At 38.2% G+C, this 13,166-nt stretch overlaps 1 protein-coding gene across 1 annotated transcript in view; it reads right to left on the bottom strand.

The window, feature by feature from the left end:
• PHLPP1 (PH domain and leucine rich repeat protein phosphatase 1) overlaps positions 1–13,166 on the bottom strand; it is a 200,122-nt gene that overhangs the window by 29,407 nt on the left and 157,549 nt on the right. The window contains exons 10-11 of the mRNA XM_079783771.1: positions 9,474–9,629; positions 551–751 (exon numbers count right to left, since the gene is read on the bottom strand). Of these exons, the coding sequence (XP_079639897.1) occupies positions 551–751; positions 9,474–9,629 (357 nt within the window). The remainder of the gene's footprint in view (positions 1–550; positions 752–9,473; positions 9,630–13,166) is intronic.

The raw sequence follows: 13,166 nt of genomic DNA, 5'->3' as shown, positions 1-13,166 counted from the left end.
GTGAATCCCTCAGAGCAGGCTCGGCGTGTGGATTCCTGCAGAGCTAAGACACAATGCCATTGCTCGTAAAACAGAAATCAATACCAAAATATTAGAAACGGAATCTTCTGAGGGCCAGACATCCTTCGTAATGTCCCACAGTTTCTACTGTTGCACAAGCCACCACGGCTACCTATACCATAAGCAAAAACACAAAATCTGGAAGCTAATTGATGTTCTAATTACCAACCACCATATTAGGTTAAGTTTTCCAAAATTAATTTGGTTAAAAAGAAGCTAAAGAAACAAATACATATGCTAAATAACATATCTTATTTCAAAACCGTAAGAATGTTTTAGTGATTGGGTCTGTGGATATATTCATATTAGAAAAACCGACACATTTCTCTTTAGGAGAGTGCTGATCGTGGCTTATATAAAAGACAACCGTGAAGAGGAATCAGGGAGAAACAAGCTTTACGTCATCTGGGAAATGACTGCTTCGCCTTTCCATCTGTGACTTGATTTTCAGGAGCACAGTGAAAAGCGTCCCTCGGTGGCCTTCTCTTACCTTGCCGGGAAGCTCTGAAGGCGGTTGTAGGCCATGTGCAGGATCTTCAGGTGGGGGTGTCCTGTTAACAAGGGCACACACTTGTCTGTGAGGTTGTTGTTTGTCAAATACAACTCCTGTAAGATGCTGCTCGTTTCTTCGGAAAGCGTGGCCACAGGAAGAGTTTCCAGTTTGTTGGCAGATGCGTTCAGGAATCTCAGACTACAAGGACAAAATGCAACAAAATCCTGATGATAAGACAGAGTTCTAGTCCGGAATCTTCAAAAAGCCCAGTTTTCTGACAGATACCTCACTTATTAGAAACTGGGTTTAGAAATGGGAATTTAAGGACTGGACCTGGCATTAGCAGGCATATGGATACCTGACTCCCCTGTCTACGATGAACACAATAGCTATCTATGTGTCTTAAATACAAAAAGAGAGAAATTGATTTTTATGGAAGCACAAAGGTGACAGAAGTGACTAATTTTATAGCTGACGGGGAGTGGGAGAGAGAGTGATAAATATTTTGTCTTTAGCAAGAAAAAAATAATTGCCTTAAAAAAAAAAAAAGAAACAGTTGGATATTAGATCACAACCCATCTAAAGCACATAGTGACTAAGCCCTGTCAGTATGTTGTCAAAACCACATTTTACTGACACAGATTCACAACCGCAGGAGCTGATTTGCTCTGATGAAGGAACACTATAAAGCCAGGGAAATGAAGAACTACAACTTCATGATCAACAGGACAAATCTCACAAAAGTAATGTGAAGTGAAAGAAGCCAGAGAACAGGGGATGCACCATGTGAGCCTCTAACGACAGGCAAGATGAACCTGAGGTATCAGAAGTCAGGGTAAAGGAAGCAGTGTCTAGGAGAGGACTCTGGTTTTTCCAACAGGATGACGTCTGGTTCTCGATTGGGGTGCTGGTTACACCAGTGCGCTCACTTTGATGAAATTCATCATGTGCTACACTTATGATTTGGCCTCTTTTCTGTATTTATCTTATTCTTCAAAAAATTTTACATTAACAACAAATAAATAATATCTATATATACAATTGGTTATCCAAATAACAGAGTGAACAATGGCTAAAATATGAAGAATGTTTTTATACCTAAGATAACTAATATTGTCAAACAGTAATCCTAGAGTTATTGTGAGACACAGATAAACGCAAAATGCAAAGCTGCAGAACTGAGACAGAATCCTTGCTGTGACAAGGTTCCAAACCATTTGGAAGGGAAGGGAAGAACAGAGCAGGAACTATGTGCAGCTCACGACTCTGACAATCCCTTGCTTCACAATGGATCTCCGTGATGTATGCTCTATGGTGAAGCTGCAGCTGCCAGAACATGGAGCGTGTTCAGCCCACAGGACTCAGCTGCTATAGTGCAAGGTCAAAGCTGCCCTGCCTCCACCTAGAACTACTGTGTTAGTGAACCTCCATTCTCTCATTTCAAAATCACTTGGGTCTGAAACAGTCAGCACTCAATTCAGGACTATTCTACCATATCTTTGGAAAAAAGATAAAATCTTCCTTAAAAAAAAGAAAAAGAAAAATGGAATACCAGGTACAGTTATTTTTAATCTTGGATAAAAAGAAGGCTTTGCATTCAAGAGTCATCACCAGGATTGTCATTCTAAGCTCTCAACCCACTAATTTAATACTCCCCAATTTTGCAACCCCCACATGCTTACACACACACACACACACACACACACACACACACACACACCCAACTCCACTACTTATCTGAGGAAAAGCAGCTTCCCCAAAATAGAATATTTTCCATTAAAAAAACACGTATTCTGTTGACTTTTTTTTTTTTAAAGGGAAGTTAGAAAAGGGCTGTAGAGACCATAAATAGTCATGGGAAATTATAGTCATGTGTGCTGCAGAGAGGAAAATAAAGGTCATTCATGCCGCTTCTGAAATGGTTTTGAACTAGGAAGGAAACCAGTGTCAGCACCATATTTCTTTAAAGCAACTTATGAGTATCTCTTTATTTTATTTAGTTATTTTTTTAGTATCTTTTTAGGTTGCACTTGTATCACCTGACTTAAATGCCCTGTTAATAATTTCTTCAGTGTAGAATTAGGAAAAATTAAAATGCACTGCTCTAAAATAACATGGACTGAGGTTGGCTAGGAAACTATCTGACAAATTAAAACAATTCTCCAGGAAATATGTAGTTATAGATTCAGGAAAAGAAAAGAGAGAAATTAATTCATAAAAATGTTTGCACACATTTAGGCCAGAAAAAGAGGGAGAAAGGAGAAAAGATTGACAAGTGAGTGCTCATTTAGAAAGCTGCAGAGGGGACTTGGGAAACTGTTCACGCCATCTGAAAGAAGGCGAGACGGTGATTTCCAAAAACGTGTTCTCTCCTCTTGCTGAAATCTGCCTGTACTGAAGGAGCTATATACTCTTTATGGGAAATTAAGGGGGGAGGGAAATAAATCCCACACCCTACCCCTCCAGGAAATAAAACTAAGTTGAAATTGCACTGGCTGGTTCCAAAGAATTTCATTTGTGCTGAATAAAGCCTGACTGAGTCACCTTGTTAGTCAATGGGCAGAGAGCAAACAATTGGATTAAAAAGACTTTTTATTATAATGGTCTCAGGAAATTAAATTCAGCACCCACCCTCTTAAATATAAAAAACTTGTCCCACAACCTCACAACGTTTTAGGATACAAATTAAATTGGTTTAATGTAGGTGTTGTATTTCCACCAGAATGAGCAACTACTTTAATTTTGCAAAATTTAACAGTTTTACTCAATAAAGATGGTATATAACCCCACCCCCTGCTTTCAGCTAAATTCCTAAAGTACTGAGTCTGGCCTCAAACTCAATAGGATGTGACAACCTCATCAAGCTTCTTCCTTATAAGTTTCTGCACAAAATATTGTTTAATGTGCCAACAGATGTTTCACCCATTCAATCCTCCTTACTATGCAACCCTCCTCTACTAATTAGAAAAAAAGCAGTAACATCACTGCTTTCTTTTCATTTGTAAGGTGCTTTGTAGAGACTACAGCTGGTTCCTATTTTCTATTTCATTCGATTCTCCCATCATCCTAGAGATGCCCCCCTCATATTTCACAGAAGACAGAAACTGAAGCTGAGAAAAGTCAAATTACTTGGCAATGGTTAAATAGTAATTAGTGGCAGAGCCAGAAATAAAATACAGATCTCATCAATCTTAAGAGTCCACTATTCCCTAACAGATCTCTCCAAATTTCAAAAAAAAAATACTACTAATAAAACATTTTTCCTGAGGACATTTTCATAGGCCCTTCTCTCCAAAAAAAGCTGGAGGTCAAGCCGGACACCTGCTGGGTAGCAGGAAGACCACAGCACTTTAAACTAAATGCTTAAAATAACTCAATAACTAGCACAGTACTCAAAAACTTTCCTTAGCAGAAGTGCAAAAGTTGTAGGAAAAAGACACCATGTATGGCCCCTACCCTAAAGTATTTGGAAAACTGCCCACAACAGCAGTGAAATGAGTCCACTTCCTGCTTCTTGAGCAATTGCTGTGTTCTTCTTTGGCACATTCTGTCCATCTTTCTGGCTCATCTAATTTTTGCTTTGCTTTGTTTTAAATTGCTTTTTAGTATTTTCCAGCATACCCTTAAACTTCACAGCCAAACTGTTCTTGAGATAAAGCACAGGATTTGGAATCACAACAGATTTACCTACCTGTAGGCATACCAGGCAGTCTGCATTTAAATATTTTTTCTGGATATCAGTACTGGGACTTGCAGTCTATTAAAAATGCAAAAGGTTAAGGCTCTAAGCCCAGCAAACCTCTCCTACTTTTAGACAACCCCCTGACTTTTGGCCCCAAAATGTTCCAGAAGTATCAAACAAAACAATCTATATTCCTTGTCATCTTTACAACACAATACTTCTGACTATTTCATACATCTTCATAAGGTTGGTAGCTCATAAAGGGCTTTCAAAATTTTTTATGATGGTGACCAAGAGTACAAAATACATTTTGCATGACCATCCAGCACAGTACACATGCAAAATACATATGTGCAACTGAAACGAAAGTTTCATGAAGCCATATTTAACCTTACTTTTACACTAGTATTTTCTATCCTATTTAATTTTTTAAGTGCTGAAATTCACTAAATCAACATTATACCTCGCTAATCAGTTTGAAAAAAAACAACCCCACAATTATTAATTGCCTAGCAACATCACCTAATAGTGGGGATTGCAAGTGAAGGAAAAGTGCATACAAGTCCAATGGAATTCACACACTTATTTTGTAAGGTCTGAAAATCTGCCTGGCTTGGGTAACAAAGATCATAATCCTATAACATAAAGGAACAAAAGTTATATAACTGATGTCCTCTATCTGGCCCAGGATCCAATCCAGGATCCCACTTGCATTTCATTATCATGCTCTCTTAGTCTCCTCCTCTAATCAACCTTATCTGTCTCAAATGACCTTGACATTTTTGAGAAGTATCAGACAATTATTTTGTAGAATACCTTTCAATTTAGGTTTTATCTTCATTAGTATATGGTGATGCATTTTGGCAAAAACACACAGAAGTTATATTGTGCCCTCCTATCAGAAGATACATGATTCTCAACTTCAGCCCCCAGATATTCTTAAGTAGGTTAGAGGAAGGCCTCGAAATCTACAGAATTAAAAATTCTGATGAGTGGCCAGTTGAGGCAATGGAACTGAGATAAGGGCCAGGAACCTGCATGTTTAATAAGTACTTGAGGGGATTCTAAAGACACACTTTAAAAAATACTGTTTTATTTCACTATGGCTCTTAGAACTTCACAATATAGTTCTCTTCACTTATAAAAAAAGTGTAGGCAACTTAGCTCTTCAAAATGCCAGAAGTATCTGTCTTTGCCAAAAGGCACCAGTTGTCATGGTCAATCGATTGTGCTCTCTCCAATTTTCTGTTCCCTTTTAGGTCCCTTGATATTTACACATATTCTGTCTGAGTCACTAAAACTTATGGTCTGTAATGTGACTAATACTCTGGAGATATTTATTAATTACCATGTACTTCATTTGTACATACACTCCCCCCATTCATACCCCCGAAATTGCCTTATACTATTCTAACCAGGGATAAAAACAGACCTTAATGTCCACCCACAACAGGAATCTATAACTTGCCTTTAAAGGGTCCGTGGTGGCTTTGTTAATTTGAGTGATCTCATCAGGAGCAGCTCTCTAGCCATCAAATGAGTGTACAGATTCAAGATGGACAGGGAGCCAGGCATGGCAAGATTTCAGGAAGAACAGAAGGATGGCAATACCTCATCCATCCACTCTAGTGACCTATGGGGAATATCAACCCCCCACAAACTAACTATTTGTAATTCTTCTGGGAGTTTCCATCAAGAAAATCCTCAACTCTAAGCAAAAAGGGTTAAGAGGAGAGCTTTAGGCCAGTAAAATCCAGATTAGAATATTTACCAGTTCACCCATAAAACTAAAGCCCGATCTATCCTAAGATCAAAATCACAGTCAATTTTTTAACAACATATGGTCCATCATATTGCCAATCTATCTATAGTTTTTAAGCTGCCAGTGAAAAGCAAATAAAAATAAACAAAACTAAAAAATGAACATGGAGAGAAAACACATAAACTGAAGTTCCTGATTCAATTCACAGGAATTTAAATAAAATTGGTCTAACGTTTTTGGAGGAAGATAAAGATGTGAGTAAATGTCATCTAATTTAGAGTCCCCCTTCCTATTTGGTTACCAAACATCTTCCTGCTACCAGGTAAAGCACATTAACATATACCATTCTGAAAGTGTAGTATTCAACAGACGATGCCATAAAACTAAAGCAAGATATTAGTTTTAGCAGCCAAGATTTGTAATAAAGAAAAACTCCCAAGAAAGAGTCCTTTGCTGTGTCCAACAATGCATGTTTTTCTGACAGTTCTCTTGAGATTTCCAAACATAACTTCTACTTAGAACACAAACGAAGACTTGTATTTGGGCCCTTTCTTCAGTTACATAACCCAACAAAATTGGTAATGCTAATTTAGTACCACAAGAAATATATGAAAAAAGGTTGCCCATACGTTTTTAAGATTAGTATTATGAAGCAAAAGGAATGGAAGAATTGAAGCAGTTGCATTACTGCCTGAAGCTATTTACCAAGCACACAGCTATGTATGATACAAGAAAGTGCTGGTCTTCATACCAGGAGCCAAATTAAAACCACTCGTATCATTCCTTCTCTTTTACGCTCTCAAACCCACCTTTGCATTATTGTTTACTGTGTAGTGATTTTAAACTCCATGTTGGATTGTAAGCTCCTGGAGGGTAATGCCCATGTTAGTCATTTCAACCCCTACATCACTCAGCACAATGACTTAAACATACTTGGTCAGTAAGATGCTGGCTGCTCTGAACTCTGTGAACAAAACAAATCACAGCTGAAACCACCTGCAAGAAACTGGCCACAGAGATTCTCCTGAAAAACCCTCTTTCTGGGTGGACCTGCTCCTATAACTGTCAGTACTAGTTTATTCCTTCGCCCAAATTCATCAAACCAAATATACAGTATCTCTACATTTTCCACAATGCAAATTATGTCTCTCTCTCTTTCTCTTTCTCTTTCTCTTTCTCTTTCTCTTTCTCTTTCTCTCTCTCTCTCTCTCTCTCTCTCTCTCTCTCTCTCTATATATATATATATATATATATATAGAGAGAGAGAGAGAGAGAGAGAGAGATTATATATATATCCTACCTAATAATAGACAAATATGCAAATTGACCGCACCTTCGCCATGCCCAAGCCATGCCCACCAGCCAAGCCATGCCCACCAACCAATCAGGATGAGTATGCAAATTACCCCAACCAAGATGGCGGCTAATTTGCATATCAAGACAGCGTAGAAAGAAGCCAAGAGCTGCAGAAGGGAGCAAAGCTGCGGAGAAGCAAGCAAGCCGGGAGGGGCGGGGGGGGGAGGAGAAGGGAGGAGCGGAGGCGGGGCAGGGCAAGAAGGAAGGAGAGTAGGCGGTCTGGTGGAGAAGGCAGAGCAGGGAGAAGGGAGGAGAGCAGGTGGGGCGGGGTAGACTGCAGCAGGAAACCCTATTGCAGGATTTTTCCTGCAACGGGAACGCTAGTATATATATAATTTCCGTTACTTAGGTTTTGAAAAGGGGATAAGTAGAAGTATTAACCCTTTAAGAAGCCATGAACAGTTTGGTGAGAATCATTATAAAATGTTGTTCAAAAAAAGAACTAATTGGTTTATCTCACCCTCTTTATAACCCTATCTGCCTGTTAAGAGAAGCAACCTCTTTAACTTTTCTGAGTCCTAACTGGTAAGATCAGTTGCCACACTGAGATGGAGATGAGGCTATTATATTGATTGGAAAATAAATGCACCACAATGTCTCCTTGAAAAAGTTCCTATTTCAGCCTTTTTTTTTTGGGGGGGGGGGGGGGCGTCATTTGCTTTCTTCTCATAAAATAAAAGCAGGAGGATGCATGCTTGCTCTAATTCCAGACCCCTTACTCCAGAACCTTCTGTACTAGAGAGGCACTTAGCACAGCCAGCCCTCTTCCCAAGACCAACAGAGGCCAGCTAGTTCCCCCACATCAGCACCTATTTCCAAAACACAGCTGGCTCTGGATAGGCCTGACTATCCAGACTATTGGGATGTCTGCCTAAATACCTTTAGCTTACACTGCAGCTCAGCTCTTCTGCTCCCCATGATAGCAACGGTCCTCGTCCAGTGGCCAATTCAGGTTCTGGATTTCCCATGTTGCATTACTAGAACTATTCCAGTTCACACAACCCTTTCTTTGCCAACTTATAGATTCCATCTGGAAACTATGAAATAGGCAATGTGGGAAAACCGAGACTCAGAGTAACCTGCACAGGGTCATAAGTCAGTTCACACAATGATTCTAAGACCTTGGGAGTCAAAATTACCTGTGGAACAATGTAAATTAGTGTTGCTCCACTCAATGTCTTGTTTAAACACATCAAACATGAAAACGGTCTCCTTGACTACACTAAGAGCCCTCAAGGTCGTGTTTTCAGACCCGCCCTGGCACTCAAGTCTGCTTACTGACTGCTTCTATAGAATAAAAAATACATAGCATTGTCCTTTTCCAATTAAATCCTCATAAATAAATAAGGGACGGTTAATATTTATTGGAGCGTTCCAGTGCTGTTTACCTACTCTATTAGCCATGAACTTAGCAGACTTAGCCAGATTCAGAAATGATATTTTCTCACTCAAAGACACCTAAAACTTGAATCCATTACCTATTTGTTTCTACAGATTCAGTGTAGTTCCCCCCCCACCCCCGCCCGAAACAGGTGTATTTTCATTATTATGCTGCACCCAAAGTTTGCCTAAGTTAAAGTTAAGAAAACACAAGGTGACAACATAACTTAGATTTCTGCACAGGGAAGACACAAAATCCTACAGTATTCATAACAATAAAAAGCTCATGTCTAGAGCTACCTATACCTACCTGCACATTGTAGTTTGATATAAATGCAAAAGCAAGAACAATTATCTAAATGATCTTGAAACATTGCTCTTTTTGTCAGAGGAATGATATACCACTGGTCAATTACCATATAGAAATCCTATTTTCTCACAATTCCATTATTTCTCTATAATTATTCCAGTAGAAATCATTATAACTTATTAAGTGCAGAGAATACATGCTTTTAAAAGTGAGAAAAGGGAAGAAAAGGGGAAGGAGCACCAGAAACGTTCTCCATCCTAACGGGGTGGTGATGGCGTATAGAATGTATGTAAAAACTCATTCAGCAGTATGTTTAGGAGTTGTAGCCTCCCCCACCCCCCGAAAATGGTCTCAGATCATGAGACAAGAATGCTAAGGAGCGGGCATTTTACAACTCAGATGAATAACGGAAACAATCACGCCGAGTTACCTGTCGGCCTTCATCAGCAGGTTGGGTGGCAGCTCCAGGAGCTGGTTGTGCTGCACATCTAAGACCTCCACTGAGGTTCTTTCTAGCCGTTCAGGTAGACTCGTCAGCTGGTTGTGTCCCGCCAGCAGCTTCCGGAGACTGCCGTTACAGAATAAGCTGTGCAACAAGGGACACAGACAGAAGGAAACTTACTTAGAACTAGCGTGGGATAAATATGAAAAAATGAACAGGAGTGGGTGAATGCTTAAAATGACCTCTCCAAAAAACAAATTCACTCAGAGCAGCTGCAAATTCACTTTAACAGAAGCTCAAACTTGGAGCTGTTAATATTTCTTTATTTTCCACACTTAAAAAAAAAAAGGGTGGCAAAAACTATGAAAAGAAATTTTAACAAAAAAGTTCTACTTAGTGAAAGAGAAGGACACATTTCATAGAAGATTCGGAAGAAAGCAGTTTAATCTTCTTAGGTTCACAAGGCAAGCTTTAAAAGGTGCAGGATTCTAAGGGTAGGGCTTATGCCTTATACACCACGAAACTCGGACTGTTTTACCCACAACAGATTCTAAATAAATGCAGTCAAACAATTTTACTTACAGGATCAACATTCAATAAAGGATCCGTCTATCCAACTAATTTTTTACAAATGCCAACTGGGAAAATGTTAATTATTTCTCCCTTTCCTCACTTCCCTAAGTCTGTATATTTTTGTTTTCTCTTTGGTTTAACCCTAGACCAAAGTAGATACTCCCTCCTAAAGAGAACAGAATGCCCTTAATCCACTATTTTCTGCTGTGCCCTGAAGAGCTCTTTGGAAGCTTGGCTGTGTGTTTCTTCTGTGGATTATCAAAACTGCAATAAATGATGAATACTTAATCTAAAAAGTCCACTCTATGCCAAACATCAACAGTTGTAGAGACTAAAACAAACCATGGGCTTGAATACAGAAATCGATGGTCTGTGGGAAAGTAAGGCTACGATATGCATCAGGATCACTTCACAGTGAGAATTCATTTATACTGCTATCAAAAAATGAGGCTTCCTAACCCACAGACCATTTCCCACCATTGTACCTCATTCACTGACTTCTGCTGTTAAAACCACTCTATGTTACAGCCATAACTTTATTCACTTTAAATATCAAAACCGGATTCTTCGCTCACAAAGATACCAGAACCTGTTCCAATGCTGTGACAACACAGGTCAACATTAATGACATCTAACATGACTCACTTGGCGGTTTAGATATCAATGTGACAAGACAGATTATCTAGGACTGTCACTCAGTCACAGTTAACACAGGGTCTCTGTCACGGTCACTCAACCCAATAATTCAGGATCTGCTTCACCAATTTTACTGCCTTGCAGTGGAATTTAGAATTGGGTTGTTTATTATTTACACACACACACACACACACACACTTTACTTTTAATAGATGGATAACTGAAAGATAGGTAACAAAATCTTTATCCTGATTTTCCAAATAAAAAAGTAGATTTGATAACTAAGGATGAGTATTAAATGCTAATTACTGGATTTAATTCAATTCTTTTGGATACTAAGCACTAAAATACCTTCTTTTCTTTTTAGTACATTTCCACTTCTAAATACTAATTTCTGTTCTGTCAAACCCTTCATACACTTAGATAAACAGAGCTTGAATAGTAAGTCAACTTCTAATGAATCACTATCTTGTCTGAAATGTTAGATCAATGATGGGCTAATACAATTGCAACTAAACATCACCATAAATGAGAAAACAATACATACTGTGTTTGTCCCATGGGTTAAAAACAGAAACACACAAAAACAAACACTGTTTAAATTCCCTGACAATAGAGCATTTGGGATTTGCTTTGAATAAGCATTTGTTTCATTCCCCCAAAAGGCTTGTACTAACGTAGAACAAATCAAAGATGAACTCTGGGGGATAATTTGATATAATATGTGTTATCTTGGATTTATTTAATTGTTGATTTATGTATATAATATCTGTTGTACCCAACAGTGAAACAAAGGCCTTAGACTATATATCTGCTGGATTGGGGTGGTTGGAGTGGGGAACAAAACAGAAGAAATAGAAAAGAAGATTAGGAAATATTTTTTAACAAATTATTTCCCCCTCTATTTAGTAGTAGCCTGTTTCATCTTTGCTATTTGTCTTCTAAAAGCACCCCCTGCCCTGCGCACACACACAGACACAATGCTGTCTGTCCACAGGGCACATCACCAAACCTTCTGCTGATAATGGTGATGAGCTGCACTGAGTAATCTAAGTGCTCAGTCAACATAAAACTCTAGGGCAGAAAGCATTTTCAAATGGATTGACTTTATGGGTATTATGTATGGCTGAAAAAGTAAAATGAACTGAGCTTTCCGGGGATTGAAAATGTAAACCATGATTTTCTCTATGGGAACTATACTCTAACACAGTGTTATCCAACAGAAATATAAGGCAAGCCACATATGTAATTTAAAATTAAAGGTGAAAAGATTTAGGTAAATTAATTCTTATAGTACTTTTTATTTGACTCAACATATCCAAAATATTATTTTAACATGTAACTAATATACAACATTATTGAGATATTTTGCACCCAGTGTATATTTTCTAATTCAGCACTTCTCAATTAGGAATACTCACATTTCAAGTGCTCACCCGACCCCCTTGGCTAATGGTAGTGACTACATATTAAACAGCTTTACTCTTTTTTTTTTTTTTGCAGATAAATGTAACTTTACTCATAAGCCTTTCAACTCACACACAGTTTTAAATTCCCTTGCTCTATACTATTACCATTCTGTGCTTAGTTTTATTCTAAAGGCAGCTGCATTGCTTTCCAAGGTGAGAATTCATGACTAGGAAGCCAATTTAACCCAAGCAAGTAAAAGCTTTATTCTTTCTGAGAAAATTGGGTATTTAACAATAAATACTCTAATTTGTCCTTACAACCTAGGCTTATGGGTAATTAAACAGCTTAACTCTTAATGCCTTTATTAGGCTTACCAAGCATGCATATGTCACCATCTTTGTTCTTTACAAGAGAATATAGGAATACCAATCACATACCTTTAAAGATCATGCACCTAAAATAAACTTAACTCCAAAATAGTGACATATTTCTACAGTATTTTCATGATATTTTTTGACTATACATAGTTAGAAACAACTGACTTCCTTTGTTCAGTGATTGACTGAGAATGGTGCAAATAGCTAGATCTGAGTTGTAACAGCCACTAGTCACAAATGGCTCTTTAAATTTAAATTAACTAAAATGAAATAAAATTTAAAATTCAGTTCTTCAGTCACAGTAGCCACATTTCAAGTGCTCAACAGTCACATATGGTTAGTGGATAGTACACTGGACAGCACAGATTATACCACTTCAACCCTCACAGAAAGTCCAAAGGCCAGCACGAGGACGGACTGTCTTCCAGTTATTGATTGTATGGCTAGTCACTAACAGCCCCAAAATACTTTGTACCACAATTAGTTAACTTGAAGATGTCCATGTCTATGGAGACATCATTACATGGCTGTTTTAGAAATCTTGGCATTGAAGTGAAAATTATGAAATAAAAAAGTATCTAGTTTGCTCTTTTTAGGTTTAATGATCTAATCATTTTTTCTCCCCCTAAGTTATGTTCAAGGAAAACCAAACATTGTTTGTGGGTAAGGTAGCCATATCAAGTTA

This window comes from Cnephaeus nilssonii, assembly GCF_951640355.1.
Source record: "Cnephaeus nilssonii genome assembly, chromosome: 11".
Lineage (NCBI taxonomy): Eukaryota > Metazoa > Chordata > Mammalia > Chiroptera > Vespertilionidae > Cnephaeus > Cnephaeus nilssonii.
The sequence above is the reverse complement of the archived record's forward strand: the minus strand, read 5'-3'. Positions and strand labels throughout refer to the sequence as shown.